The 15,815-nt window shown below is 40.7% G+C and overlaps 1 protein-coding gene across 1 annotated transcript; it reads left to right on the plus strand.

Annotated features, from left to right (window-relative positions):
- Positions 1 to 21: 21 nt before the first annotated feature.
- On the plus strand, positions 22 to 11,360 carry UTP15 (UTP15 small subunit processome component). The gene is made up of 12 exons (XM_063319762.1): positions 22 to 348; positions 833 to 925; positions 1,008 to 1,192; positions 2,723 to 2,901; positions 4,807 to 4,932; positions 5,567 to 5,702; positions 6,866 to 6,950; positions 8,907 to 9,056; positions 9,184 to 9,285; positions 9,486 to 9,619; positions 10,132 to 10,190; positions 10,702 to 11,360. The coding sequence occupies exons 1-12, from the start codon at positions 259 to 261 to the stop codon at positions 10,923 to 10,925; spliced, it is 1,563 nt and encodes a 520-aa protein (XP_063175832.1). The 5' UTR covers positions 22 to 258; the 3' UTR covers positions 10,926 to 11,360.
- Positions 11,361 to 15,815: the final 4,455 nt, after the last annotated feature.

The following is a 15,815-nucleotide window of genomic DNA, read 5'->3' on the forward strand; positions in this document are numbered from 1 at the left end:
TAATGACGTACTGACGCAGAGGACCGCGTTGGATCTACTAGAGGCCGGCGTGGGGCTCGCCATAGCGGCGGCGTGGCGACACTCGGCCCCTGAGGCGGCGCGGACCGGTCGGGTCCTCCCCGCGCTCCTCCTGTAGAGCCACCGGGCCCGCGGGCAGCAGCGCGACTCGGGCGGCGCCGGCGGCCGCCGCCGCTCCCTGACTGAGGAGGCGCCGCGCAGGCCTCGGCCTCGCCCGGCGGCCCCCGGTACCGGCCGGCCATGGCCACCTACAAACCGGTGGTGGTCCAGGCCTTCCCCAAGCTCGGGGAGAGGATCACGCAGGACACGCTGTACTGGCGGGCGTACAAGGTAGGAGTCAGCCCTGCGGGGGGCGGCCGGAGCGACCCGGTCACGGGGCGCGGGGTCTGCGCTCTGCTCCCTGCCGGTTCTGCCAGCTCCTGCGGCCTCCGCTTAGGGGCGATTCTTAAATACCGCCCTGAAACGTCGCAAACGGCCTCCCGGCAAACGAGGCTGACTTGTGCCCCAGATTGGCCCAACAGACGTAGTTATTGTCCTAAAGCTTTGGGGTTTTTTACTGCTTTCTTGCAAAATCAAAGTATTTTTCCTCAAAACATGTAATTAGTGCGTCAGCTGTAGTGCGTGAATTGTAAAAAAATCAGTAACAGCAGAATAGTCAGGCAAAAGGCAAACTCGGTAGGATTGTACTTAAAAAATAATTTGGCTCTAAACGGAATTTTGAGCTCTCTGTAGGAAGAATAGGTTTTGATTTGCTGTTTTCACTTTTGATGGTGTGCTTATGTGGACTTAATGATTTTTCTCACAATTGTTTTAGACACCTGTTCAGATAAAGGAGTTTGGTGCAGTAAATAAAATTGACTTCTCCCCGGTTTCTCCATATAACTATGCTGTCACAGCCTCTTCCAGGGTAAGTGGCTTTCCTGAGGTCTTTATCCCTGTCTTTCAGATGGTATCATGTGAGCAAACTTAATGTCTTCTTGTTTTGCTAGATCCACATTTATGGTCGTTACTCTCAGGAACCAATCAAAACATTTTCTCGCTTCAAAGATGCTGCTTATTGTGCCACATACAGAGATGATGGCAATCTGCTTGTTGCCGGCAGCGAGGAAGGTAGCATTCGCCTCTTTGACCTTAGTGGAAGAGCACCACTGAGACAATTTGATGGTCCTACTAAGTAAGACGGTGTTGTTTTTTCCTTTGCCTGTATAAGCTTGTTTGGTGTATTTACATCTGTCTGCTTTGCATGTTACTGAAAACATGAGTAATACTGATCTGTGTTGCTTGCAACTGTCTCGTGTAGCTCTTACTGAAAAGTAGATTTTTAAATTGAATTCAAAATCGGAGTGTTGTTTTTTTTTAATTCTAAATATGAATTAAGTACATGGAAGAGTAAATACACTTTCTAATTCAGGTAAGTGTCTGTTAATATGATGTGCAGGCATAGTCTTCTGACTCCATGGCACGTTTTATTTGATGCTGTCTGGAAAAGAGTTCTAAAAAGTGTCTAAACAAAACCAGTGAAGAAATACTCCAGGAAGAGCAGGAATCCCAAAAAAAAGCCAACCAAAAACAAAAGCCAGAAAAAGTGCATGATGGCAGGATGTGGGGGAGGAGTTAGGAGTTCTGATCCACCAGTGAGGAGAAGACAATGATAATACTATAGAAGACCAGTACATGTTTTATGTATCTAGAACAACAACAACAATAAACGTGCTTTCAGTGGAGAGCACACAGGCAGACCTTGAGAGTGTTTCTATGTGAGGTCTGTGTTTCACAGAATGGTTCGGGTTGGAAGGGACCTTAAAGATCTAGTTCTAACTCCCCTGCCATGGGCAGGGATGCGTCCCACTAGACCAGGCTGCTCAGAGCCCCATCCAGCCTGGCCTTGAACACTTCCAGGGATGGGGCATCCACAACTTCTCTGGGCAACCTGTTCCAGCGCCTCACCACCCTCACAGTAAAGAATTTCTTCCTGATATCTAATCTAAATCTGCCTTCTTTCAGTTTTAAACCATTACCCATCGTTTTATCGCTCCACTCTCTCATAAAGAATCCCTCCCCATCTTTCCTGTAGGCCCCCTTTAGGTACTGGAAGGCTGCTATAAGGTCTTCCTGGAGCCTTCTCTTCTCCAGGCTGAACAACTCCAACTCTCTCAGCCTGTCCTCAGCATAGGTGCTCCAGCCCTTGTAGATAGGTTATCGTCTTATGTCCTAACCACTAAGGTAACGGTAGTAAGATTTAGTGTATCTGCATTTTCTGACAAAATCATTCCCTGTTGGGATGTTACGATGATAATACAGATTTAAATAGTGATTTTAAAGAACAAGAAGGGTGTCCAACCCAGTCATACTTAAAATACAGTATTATAATTTTTTTTCTAAAGGACAGTGCTAGTACACACACCTTTAAGTAACAAATGTGGAATTTACAGCTTTTGAATGAGCATCTAGTAGACCTGTAAAAACTTTAAGGAAGATTATATCGGCGCTTAGGTAAGCATCTGTCAGCATGACCCTTTTTCTGGCTGTAAATAAAAAAGCTAAAGTGTTTTTAACCTCTAAAGTGAGGCTTTGTAACTTCCAACAGTAGACACTTTGCGCTTTTAAGTTAGAGAGAATACTTTAATAAGCTCTTCATACAGACTAACTGTTCTGGAAACAAGTGTATGTTTTAACTTTGGATATTGTTTACTTTGATTTCTAGAGCTGTTCATGTAGTGGGCTTCCTGTCTGATAAATACCGAATATTTTCTGGTGGTGATGATTATTCATCAAATTTGTGGGATATTCCAAGTGGTACAGAAATCGTCTCATACAGTGAACATACTGACTATGTGAGATGCGGCTGTGCAAGTAAACTGAATGCAGATGTCTTTATAACAGGTTTGATTTTATTTTTTATATATGCATCTTTTGGATTGAATTGAAGAAAAATGCAGGAAGACATTGATATGGAATGACAGAGTCACAGAATGATAGGGCTTGGAAGGGACCTCTATAGATCAAATAGTCCAACCCCCCAGCCAAAGCAGGTTGCACAGGATTGCGTCCGGGTAGGTTTTTAATATCTCCAGAGAAGGAGACTCCACAACCTTTCTGGGCAGCCTGTTCCAGTGCTCCATCACCCTCGAAGTAAAGACATTTTTGCTCATATTCAGGTGGAATTTCCTACGTTCCAGCTTGTGCCCATTGCCCCTTGTCCTGTCAGTGGGCACCACTGAAAAGAGTCTGGCCCCATCCTCTTGACACCCGCCCTTTAGAGATTTATAAGCATTGATGAGATCCCCTCTCAGTCTTCTCTTCTCCAGGCTAAACAGACTGAGGTCTCTCAGCCTTTCCTCATAAGAGGGATGCTCCCATCTCTTGATCATCTTTGTAGCCCTCCAGTAGTTCCTTGTCTGTCTTGAACTGGAGAGCCCCGAAGCGCACACAGTACTCCAGATGTGGCCTCACCAGGGCGGAGTAGAGGGGGAGGATAACCACTGGCCTTTTGGCCACAAGGGCGCATTGCTTCCTCATGGTCAACTTGTCCACCAGGACTCCCAGGTCCCTCTCTGCAGAGCTGCTCTCCAGCAGGTCAGCCCTAACCTGTACTGGTGCATGGGGTTATTCCTCCCCAGGTGCAGGACCCCACACTTGCCCGTGTTGAATTTTATTAGGTTCCTGTCCACCCAACTCTCCAGCCTGTCCAGGTCTCACTGAATGGTGACACAGCCTTCTGGTGTGTCAGCCACTCCTCCCAATTTTGTGTCAGACTTCCTGAGGGTACACTCTGTCCACTCATCCAGGTTGCTGATGAATATGTTGAACAAGACTGGAACGAGTACTGACTGCTGGGGAACATCACAGGTTACGGGCCTCAACTGGACTCTGTGCCGCTGATCACAACCCTCTCATTCTGCCATTCAGCCAGTTCTCAATCCACCTCACTGTCCACTCATCTAACCCTCACTTCCTAAGCGTACCTATGAGGATGTTATGGGAGACAGTGTCAAAAGCCTTGCTAAAATTGAGGTGGACAACATCCACTGCTCTGTAGATACAGAGAGTGCAGTGGGATCATGTTTATTATATTTTTAAACATGGAGGATCTATCTACTCAGTGCCTACTTTGTTGTTTCCTTTTTTACTTGCTTTTTAAGCTTGGCACTGACGTTCATAGGGAAATTCTTGAGTGAACTAATTTTTAACATAGTTAAAAATGCTTTATCCTGTTGGGGTTAATGGGACTGTTCTGACTGGCCTTTGAAAATTTTAAGAAAATCCTTTGACTGTAACCTTTAGTTGGGATTGACTGAAGTGTTCTATCAGGTTTCCGGAGGAGGACACTAGTTTCATTGTAGTTTGTACTGCCCAAAACTGTCAGACTCAAAAATGAAAGGTCATGTGAGGAGTTTTTTGAAACTCTTTGCTTTCGCTTTTCCTAGCAGTAGCTTTCTATTAATCTGTGGTAAATTGCTGTGCAAAAACTAGTATTCCTTACTTCAGGAGGCACAAGAGACTAGGTTTCCTCAGGTTGCCTGATACTTATTTTTATAAATACGCTTGATTAATGGAAGGGAAATAAGAGACTTAAATTACTTTTAAGGCCTGACACATTGCAGGCAAGAAGACTTATGTTGCCTGAAGGCTGTAAATTAACCAAGGTAAACCACAAGGTGTTCTAAGTGCGTGGTTTAAAACTATTTTCATTTGGCAGGAGCTCCTTTAGATTATATGATGTGGCTGTCTTAGTTCCTGAAATAATTGAAATTATGAAACTGAAGCTTTTTATGGTGGTGTTTGCAGGTTCCTATGACCACACTGTGAAAATATTTGATGCACGAACAAAAAGTAGTGTCATGACAATAGAGCATGGCCAGCCTGTGGAGAGCGTGCTTCTGTTCCCTTCTGGTGGGCTTCTGGTATCTGCAGGTACTTCAATAAAATAAAATTTCTTTTCCATGGCCCTAATTTGTGAGAAATACTTCAGCTGCTTCTTTTTTGCGTGGTGTTTTCTTTTGGTAATGAAGTGGTAAGTGATGTAACTGCTGGATTTCTCAAAGATCTTCTTTAGGAATCTGTGTTGATCTAGAGGGTGAAGGTAGGGGTCTTTTTGTCTCTGAGTTGATTTTTTTGTAGTTGATCCAAAAAAAAAAGACATTTTTCATGACAGGATACAGACTTTAATTAGCCCAGTGCTAAAGTGAAGGTATGAACATCCTTAAGAAGTTTTGAAAAGATGGGACTGTCTTTCTCTTAAGGATGACAAGGTTTTTTAGTCTCTTCTTGTCGTTGCATCAGAAGTCCTGTAACCCAGTGGTATCTAGATTATTTTTTTTTTCTGTAAGGAGTATGTTGAATCATTCATCTGTGCCTGCTGGGCCTAAAAAAGAGCAGACTTGTAATGTGTCTTGTCCCAGGAGACAATTGTAATAGATGGGGACAGTGAGTAGGTACAGAAAACTCTGTGTTGTGGAGGAGGCACTGTATCATTCTTTGAAAACTTCTCCAGAGAAGCGTAAATGCGTGCCTGTGTCAAACTTTTTTGTGTGCTTCCTTCTCACAGGAGGTCGATATGTCAAAGTTTGGGATGTACTAAAAGGCGGACAATTACTAGTTTCACTTAAAAATCACCATAAAACTGTAACTTGTTTATGCCTGAACAGCTCTGGACAAAGGTTATTGTCAGGATCCCTGGACAGGTTAGTATATTTTGTGGCTTTGTTCTGATTTAAATTCTTTCAGACTTTTTTCCTTTGGAAGTTGTTATACATGAGTATGTATCTGTGCATGTTTTTTTGGTCTTATACACTTTTAACTGTTAGAGATGTAACTTATTTGAAAACACGTCTTGTGGCCAAGGTCCATACTGCAATATACGTTAACCTTTTCCTCTTTTTACCTTGGATGTCAGTAAGGGTTGCCTGTGCTGTTTGGGAATGTGTATGGGGAACTTCTGAATAGGCATTGCATGTTTCTGAATCTCTAAAGTGACCTTTGCAGCCTCTGTAAAGTAACTATTCTTAACTTTAATACAGTTTAAATAACTGAAAGTGTATTAGTCTTCACTTTAAAGAGCTTGGGTTTGTGTCTCTGTGCTCTTGCTTTTTGTACCCAAGGTGCACAGATGAAATATGTCCTCCTTGCTTTTTTGTTTGTTTGTGTTGAGTTACTGAGTACTGGTACTCAATTTGTTGTCTCAGAGACATTAGAAACACGACGTTGTCAGAAATGATAGTGGTCTGTTCTCTTCCTTCCTCTCTTTCTCCCTCCCTCCTCTACTTCCTAGGTTTTCTCAGGCTTTATGATCACAAAGCATAAGCTGAAGGATCATACTAGCTGTGCAGCTGTTTGTCATTCAGTGCTCACAACAGTGAAGTTTGTACTTGTTGTAAGATAGTGCTTTGTTTTCCCATTTGTTTAATATTTCCTGCCTTCAACCAAATCATTAAAGAACAGCTGGATACAAGAATAGCTATGTATTTACTTCCAGAAATTGTCAATAGATCTTAACATTTAAAATTCAAGAACAAATTTGAAGAAATGCTCTCTTAGTGTTTCCTAATAAGCATTGCTGAAGTCTGATAGTCACTACATGTGCCTTCAGTTCCTTCTTCTGTCGTTGCCCCATTTTCATCTTTTTTGGGTACAGGTAGTCCTTTCTTGACTTTTGTCTATCTTTTAATAGAACCGTTTTGGTTTCAGGAGAGGTAATAACTAAGAAGCTCAGTGGCAGACTGAAGAATGCTTTGTATAAGTGCTCAGTTTCCTTAAATGATCTATAGAAGAGATGTGAGAGTGATGAAATCCTTGTAAAGTGTCTACAATAAGGCATTAGTAACGCAGTTTTAATCATTATTCTTAGGCACGTGAAGGTTTACAGTACTACTTCCTACAAAGTAGTCCACAGCTTTAACTATGCGACATCCATCCTCAGTCTTGCATTGTCGGTAAGTACATAAGAAGTCTTTCTAGGCAAGGTGATTACTGATACCTTTTGAGTCACTGAAGTAGTTAATTTTTGTTTTCAGTTGCTGTTGGGTGTTTCAGAAGAATGCTGTACATGCAAAGTTGGATGACTGAATATATTGCTCCCGAGCAAAAAGTGCATTAAGAGGTTCTAAACGTAATATGTTTAGAATACCAGATTAGAATAATATGTTCAGATACCAGATGTTACATGATTACATATGTACAAAAGCGTGTGTTATCAAGGACAGTATATATCATAGGGAGAGTACTCAGTTTAGAAGGGAAGTCCTTTGACTTTAAGAAGATTGTACTCATCCTTTGCATTTCAGGAACTTTGTGAGTCTTCTTGTGTGCCAGTGATACAAGAAAAAAAGTGGTTCATTTGTTAAGTAATTTGGAATATGGTGAGCTTGTCTTAAAAGTGTTTGGTGTCAGGTTGATCTGAGGAAAAAAAGAAAAAGAAAAGAAAAAAAGAAAAGTATAAACAAACTTGTTTGCTAAGACATGCGTCTTACTGTCTTGGAAACAGAAAACAAAGACTCTCATTTCTCTGAAACATTTGAGTTCCAATGGATAAGTGACCTGCTGGACAGAAATTTGGAGGCTAGCAGCGCTTTTTAAAACAAAGCTGTCGTCATGTAGTCACCCTCTTATGTAGCTTCTGAAGGACATGTAAAAGGGACTGCGAGGGATCTTTACTACCGTTGTTACTTTGCTATTGTCCTGCACTTCTGCAGCCGAGGGGAAGGTGTGTGTGTGGAGGGGGTGTCTTCCTTTCTCCATTTCCTACCCTGTTCCCTAAATGACTTTTGAAATTTTTTGGTTGAGGTGAATAGTACAGAACCAGAAAAATCCCCATACCCTTTAAGCTTCTAGAGCAGCTGAAAAACGTGCAATACCTGTACTTTTATCCTTCACTAGATTCCTTGACAAGGAGTTCCACAATTCTGCTACTTGTTGTGTGAAGAATTGTGTCATTTTGTTCCGTTTGAACTTTCATTAGCTTCATTTGATGCCCCTATATGAGACATTGATGAGACGTCTCCATCCATACCTGTTATAATGCTGTAGGCTTTTGTCATATCCTTCCTCAATTATCTTTTTATCCCCATGTTGAAGAGGTGTGTCTCAAATAGTGGATTTTTTATGCTTTTATTCTGAATCTGCTAGTGTTCTTTTGAGAATGACTCGCGTAGGACTTAAGATGTGGGTAAAAAACGGATTTATTTAGTGGCATAATGTCTTTCTAGTTATTATTTCTTCTGTAGCAATTCCTAATACTTATTTTTTTCTTACCAGCAGTTGAGCATTCAACTAATATTGAATGTTTTCATAGAATTATCTGTTAATAGTAATAGGTCAGAACTCACTATTTTATACGTGAAGTCAGTGTTTTTTCTCCAGTGCATCAATTAAAATTATAATATTTAGCATCAAATACATGCAGCCTTTCTTATGTAGGTGAAATTTATGCTAGTGACTGATACTTTGAACAACTTTCACTTGCTTGTCAGAATCCTGCTGTTCCATGATAGCTTTCCTGTAGGTGATGTTCATGTCTACTTTATGGCATGCAATAGCCAAAGGCAGTTGTACACCATTGACAAAAAACAAAGCCTGTCATAGATTGTACTTACAGAAGGATGTTATTGGATGTTTGAGCTTGCTTCACTAGTCAGGCTTTAGTCCCTCTGGGTGTTTGTTAAAGGTGTACTAGGTGGATAACGTTGCTTATGATCATAGCCTTGAAGCTGTCCGTGTTTTGAACACGGTATTTGACCACAGGACCTCATAGAGGTGTGTTCCAACTTAAGTTATTCTATGACATTGTGATTAGAGCCTTATCATTAAGAATCAACATTAAAAATCTGCACGGTAGAGCACGCATCATCAAATAAAACACTAGTTTCCTAACCTTTATTTCTTTATTTTAGCCTGAAGATGAAACTATAGTTGTAGGCATGACCAACGGTGTGCTAAATGTTAAACACAGAAAACCTGAAGAAAGGAAAGAAAATTCTCAAAAGAAGAGACAACCAGCATATAGAACCTATGTGAAAGGAAGAACTTATGTGCCTAAACAGGTATAGGGGGGTGGTAAAATGTATACTGAATCACTCCTCAAAATTTTTTTATTTATGAGTTTGTGGTAATACATCTAATTCATTGTGTTCATGTCTGTCTTATTCTGAACTTGTTGTTCAATTCTAGGAAGATTTCTGTGTCAGTAAACCTGTAAAACATGTTTTGAGGAAATATGACAAGCTGCTGAAGAGCTTTCAGTCTTCCAAGGCCCTTGATGCAGTACTGGAGGTAAGCCATTGGTTTTTATCTCATCAGAGTTGTGTGCTGTCATCTAACATGGATGTTTTCTGTATGTCAAACTAATTTTATTTCCATGTATAACTAGAAAGGAATCAAACTTGTGCGGGTTCCATTTTGGGTTTGCTGATACCAGCCCTGTTTTGTGTGTAAAGATGTTCCTTTGGTACTAAACTCTTGTGTATATCCAGCCACCTATCAGGCTTTATACTCCAGAAGTTACGGTTGCAGTCATGCAGGAGCTACATCGCAGAGGAACACTGAGGAGCGCGCTTGCAGGCCGAGACGAGAAGCAAATTAATCTCCTCCTTACCTTTGTGGCAAGGTATTATTTTAACCTGGGTTCTCCTTGACTGTTTTGAGACTGATATTTCTTAATAGCTTTTGCCACAGTCTCAGCAGATCATGGGTGGAACACTGATACTCCTGAGATCTCGCATGCCTTCTGCTTTCAGATATCAAGGTCTGGGATAGTACTGAAATTGTTTACCTGTTAGCACAAAACAATTTTGCTAATATTGTGAGACAGGATATTTTACTTCTTTGCCAGACATTCTACCCTTAGTCAGTTATTTTCTGTCTCTTTGATGAAACTTGTGCCTATGTGTACCTAAGGTTTTTGCCAGTCCTCCAGCCCCCACTGCCTTCCTGAAAGGGGGGAGGTGAATACCACATATGTAGCTTTTTTTGACTCTCATCTCTGGCTGCTATTCTGTGATGGCTCTTCATGAAGAAAAATATGTCTGTATGCCCGTATGACAAAGCTGCTTGCTGGTGGGAGAGGAGTGCTGTTGGCTGGCAAAACCAGTAAAATTGGGATGTCTTCTAATTTTGCAGGCGTGTGATTGAGCCTAGATTCACTCCTGTACTGGTGACTGTTGCAGATATGATCACTGGTAAGTATAACACAAAAAAGATTATCAAAGCCATATAGCTACCTTGGAAATAAGGTAAAAAGTGTTACATTTTTAAGAAACCGAACCTTTGTGGGTTTCTTTATAAGTGTGAACTCGGAGTCAAGAGAATGATTCAAGAAGAGGTATTACCAGATAACTTTGGCCACAGTCAGTATCTGATTTGCACCGTCTGCAGGAAGCTCCTCATGGTCTCTAAGTATCTTTGATACTTTGTGTTTCTATACTTACATAGTACAAGTGACTTCCGCTTCTCCAGTGAGGTAAAAATAGTATTTGAGGTCATAAAAACTTCTGTTTCTGTTAGTTTGACTTACTTTTACTGTGAGTACATACCCATAATTAACTGTTTTCAGAACACTGTTAAAGTTGTCTTATTTGTCCACAATGTTGGACTTATGCCAGACTCCTTAAATGCATCTCTTAACTAGCTAATATAATTTTCACACTTTTATAGGTATGTGGATTCTCAAGTGATGTTTTTTCTTTACAGACATTTATCAGCCTGTGGTTGGGCAGTCAGCGGTTGTTGATAGACAATTCTTGAGACTTCAGGAAGCCATAGGAAAAGAGATTGACTATCAAGAGGAGCTACTAGAAGTTTTGGGAATGATGGATACACTGTTTGCTACTTTTACTAAGAAAACACCTACTTCTTTAGAAGAAAAGAAGAGTAATGGTCTTACAGACACCATTGAAACAAGTACGAATAACTGACTGACAACCATCACAGCAAATTGTGACAAAAATAATGTGTCTTGAAATACATTGTCTGTTCTCCTGGTAACTTTTTATAATAGTGACTTTCAAAATAAGCCCCTCTATGTTGAAGTTCTGTCTTCCACACTGTGTTCCTGCATAGGAGGAATTACTGAAGACAGAGAAAGAATGGCAATTTCAAGATTTTTCCATGCAATATTTTTCAAAAAATTGAATTTTAAAAGTTTTATTCCAAAGTTATGTAAGTTTTAAGGAGTGTTTTGTGCAGCCAGTACTAAGTCATTGTTTGATTTAGAAAAACAATCAACAATTTACAGTTTTTATTTACCAGAAAATAATTGAGATTTGTCTAATTTTAATGTGTCATAGACCTTATTTAAGATTAATATCCCATCTCACATACTTGGACATAGAAATAAAACTACAGAGGCGTTTGATAAAACTTGACTACATTGTGTTTTCTCTCCGTGCTTCATCCACATTTCAGACTTCCACGCATTCATAGGAAACAGCAAAATGACTCAAGAAAGCAAGTGCATGCTTACCTATATGGAAAAATTTGATAGTTTAATTTTTTTAATCAACTAACTCATTATAATGAATTATAATTATCTAGAAAATAGATAATTCTTACTTCTAAAGGGAAATCAATTAAATTAATGAAGTTAGTAAGTAAACTGCATGCCAGTGAGAAAATCCTCAGTTAAGTAAAAGAACTCAATTTTTGTGCAATTCTGTCAGTTTCAATGTACAATACATGTAATTTAAGTCTACATTCTTATCAGAAAGTATTTGAATGTTCTCTTTTAACTTCAAGCAGTGCTGGGGAAGGATGGTATCCTTTGAAAAGACGGGTGTCCTGTAGGGTAGAATTTTGTCCTAAAACTATTTTCAGTGACTTGCATTTTCCCCCAGGCCTGCAATTTATTTGACATACAATGTGAATTTCCTGCAAAAGGAATTTGCTTAAGTGTGGCAGTGAAAGGTGGGTATCGGTGGTAGAAATAACTTGAGCAATTTTCCAAGTTCTACCTAAAATCTTAACAATTCTTGAGTAAAAAGTGTGGACTGGTGTCTGGTCTACCCTTAAATTAGTAGGTGAGCAATATGTGTTCCTGGCTACTCTGATCTGCTGGTTTTGAAGATTTAGGATGATAATAGGTAATAATGAGGAGCATGTTCATGCAAACTTTAAACTTCTATTTTCCTTGCTGCCTACTTTACTATTTTTATTTTATTTCTGCTAATAGATCTGAACTTTCTTTTGTCTTTTAGGAAATCTGTGTGCTACTTTTAATTGTGTGACTTAATCAGGCAATATGTCTTGGGAGACGTCACACAAAATGAGTTTTCTGGGGGAGAGGCTCTTCGTAGAGCCTCCTTATTCCATGACCCCTCAGTACTGCTTGGGGGGGGTGGACATTTCTTTTAGCAGCCTAGCATTGCACAGCTTGAGAACCACTGACCTTGACATCAAACATACTCTCAGTTCTTATTGATAATATGAATGTCTAAAGTATGCATCCATTATAGTACCTCAAAGTTTGAGGTGTGGCTAGCAGAACCATAGGAAGAAGTTAGATTAAAATAGCCGATTAGTTTGATGTAAATTGGAGAGATACGGATTTGATGGATGGATTTTTTGGTGGATGAGGAATTGGTTGGATGGTCACATACAGAGGGTAGTGGTCAGCGGCTCAATGTCCAGGTGGAGATCAACGACAAGTGGTGTCCCTCAAGGGTCTGTAATGGGACCAGTACTGTTTAGTATCTTCATCAGTGACATAGATGGTGGGATGAAGTGCACCCTCAGTGAGTGTGGATGACACCAAGCTGAGTGGTGTGGCTGACACTCCTGAGAGACAGGATGCCATCCAGAGGGACCTGGAGAAGCTTGAGAAGTGGGACTGTGTGAACCTCATGAGGGGGTTCTGCATGTGGGTTGGGGCAACACGCGGTATCAATACAGGCTGGGGGATGAAGGGATTGAGAGCAGCCCTGTGGAGAAGGACTTGTCGGAACCAGTGGATGAAAAGCTGAACATGAGCCAAGAATGAGCACTCACAGCCCAGAAAGCCAACTGTGTCTGGGGCTGCATCAAAAGAAGCGTGGTCAGCAGGTGGAGGGAGGTGATTCTGACCCTCTACTCTGCTCTGATGAGATCCCACCTGGAGTGCTGTGTCCAGTTTTGGAGTCCTCAGTACAGGAAAGACAAGGACCTGTTGTAGCGTGTCCAGAAGAGGGCCACAAAAATGATCAGAGGGCTGGAGCACCTCTCCTGTGAGGACAGGCTGAGATAGTTGGGGCTGTTCAGCCTGAAGAAGAGGAGGCTCCAAGGAGACCATATTGTAGCCCTTCAATACTTAAAGGGGGCTTATAAGAAGGAAGGGGGTAGACTTTTTAGTAGGGCCTGCAGTGACAGGACAAGGGATAATGGTTTTAAGCTGAAGTAGGGTAAATCTAGACTAGATAAAAGGAAGCAATTTTTTACAATGAGGGTGGTGAAAGTCTGGAACATGTTGCCCAGAGGGGTTGTGGATGCCTTATCCCTGGAAACATTAACAGTCAGGTTGGATGGGGCTCAGAGCAACCTAATCTAGTGGAAGATGTCCCTGCTCGTTACAGGGAGGTGTTGAACTAGATGACCTTTAAAGGTCCTTTCCAACCCAAACTATTCTATGACTCTATGATCTTATGGTAATATGATTTTTACGACGTTTACCATTCATGGTATTCTACCAAGTGAGTTTGCCAAGGTAGAGCTGGAAGCAGGTGGAAGATGTCATCTACACAGATGGAAACGTGATCAAAACATGGAAAAACAAATGTTATTTAAGATCGTAATTTCTAGCAGGACTACTGAAATGACATTTTGAAGACTTTTATCTGACTGGCCAACTGATTTTCTGCTACTTGAGTAGAAGCTAGTGTAGTTAGTAAAGTAAGTAGATACGTATTACGAGCACCTACAAAATTATTGCCAGGAAAGCAAATAAACAGCCACAGCAATCAATTTCAATAGCAATCAATAACAAAGCAAGTGTATATTTCAATATTACAGGCTATTACAAAATTACCACGAGTAAAGCAGCACATATGATTAATTACTTAGAAGCACGAATACAAAATGATCGCAGAATTGGGGCCAATGAAACTGATTCCAAAATTGGGACCAATGGACAATGTCTTGCTTCAAGGATGATCTGCGTCATGGAGTTTGGATGCAGACGGGTGTCCCCAGCGAGGGTCTGATCTGTCTAGGAGATCAGAAAAGGGGGCGTGCATGGGAATTTCTCATAGAAAGAGGCTTCATTTTGGGTAAAAAGCAAGTCATTTTTATATTGGACTGACATACGGGGGCACAGGACACCCCCATGTGGGACAGCCAATAGATAATGATGTTTTCTATTTTCTTGGACCAGTTTTTTGTTTTGGTTGGGGTTTTTTTCTGGTGTTTTTTTTTTTTTTTTCTCCCCCCAGGCTGTTTTTCTGGTCTTTCAGTTAGAACACCCATTGGCATTTGCCATTTCCTACTTTCTCAGGATTTTTTCCTGTTTTTTCCAGACTGATTTTCACCTTCGCAGATGAAAAGTTGCTGTTGTATCTCCTTGTTTTTATGCATATCAAGAATGTCTCCAGTTTCTTGGTGCCCAGCTGGACTTGAAAGATGTGCTCCTCAAGGATGCTCTGGCTCCCAGTCTGGCAGGCATTTTTGTGGTCAGTATTTCAGCAGACATTTCCTTCTATTCAGTGTTTTTCCCCTTCTAACCAGGTCATCTTTATTGCTGCTCCCATCACGGTGCCAACAGCATATGAAATAAGACAGCTTGGTTTAGGTTTTTGAAGTTTACTCGATATTGTAAATACATATATTTTAAATAAACTTGTCTTGCTGAACAAGATAAAACATGATATTTGAATGCAAAATTTGTACTGATTTTTTTTTTTTTTTTTTTTTGTGGAGAAAATATTCATGTTCCTGAGTAGTTTTGGCATCGTGCTTCACTAACCGTCAGTGGAAGGGGCTGAGTGATGTTATTTGTGAGGATGCACTGGTAATGGCAGTTGCTAAAAGGGTGCTATACAAAGCATAAAGAATTTGTCAGAGAACACAGTAAACTGTGAAGGGAATGAGCAACACTGTCGAAGTGTAATATTGAAGTGACCAATAAAGCAAACTATTTCTGACTGATTGATTGACGTGGCAGGAAGTGCTGGGAAATAGATGGGTATAAAAGAAGATGGAAATATACTTGCTGTGTTATGTACCAAGCTGAGCCCCACATGACAGTGCTTGAGCTGTCACAAGAGAGTTGTTTCCATTCTGTTACTCTCTCAAGGTTATGTGCTTACTCCAGCCCTCCTCAAATGAAATATGTTCCTACTTACAGATTTGTGCCTTCTGTTTAATCACTGGTGTAAATCTGGAGTTGAGACAATATAAATCACTTCATGTGCTTGCGCCAGTAAATGGAAACAGTACACACCTAAAATCTGAAGTTTTGGTGCAGAATGGGTTTCTTGATGCTTTCTGATCGTTCAGCCTTCTGCCAAGGATTTCTGCTTTAGGTTTGAAATCTCATGAGTTGGCTACGTGTGAAAGAGTGGGCTGTGTTAGGACAAATTTTGAGCACATTAAAGCAGGCTTTAGACATCCCTTACTTAAAAGAAAACAAGTAAACAAAGAAATAAAATGTACCTCTTTAGAGATTAAAAATTTTTTTCTGACCCTGCCTCTTTAGAGATTCAAATTTTTTTTTCTAACCCTGCCCAAAGCAACCTCCTTGTACTGCAGAAGACCATCTGGATGGTGAATTTGTCATCGCTATTGCCAGCGAATAACCATGATTAGTCTTCAGACTGTCACTTCTCTGCATTTAAAAGCAA

The sequence above is a fragment of the Chroicocephalus ridibundus genome, chromosome Z (assembly GCF_963924245.1).
Source record: "Chroicocephalus ridibundus chromosome Z, bChrRid1.1, whole genome shotgun sequence".
NCBI classification, from domain to species: domain Eukaryota; kingdom Metazoa; phylum Chordata; class Aves; order Charadriiformes; family Laridae; genus Chroicocephalus; species Chroicocephalus ridibundus.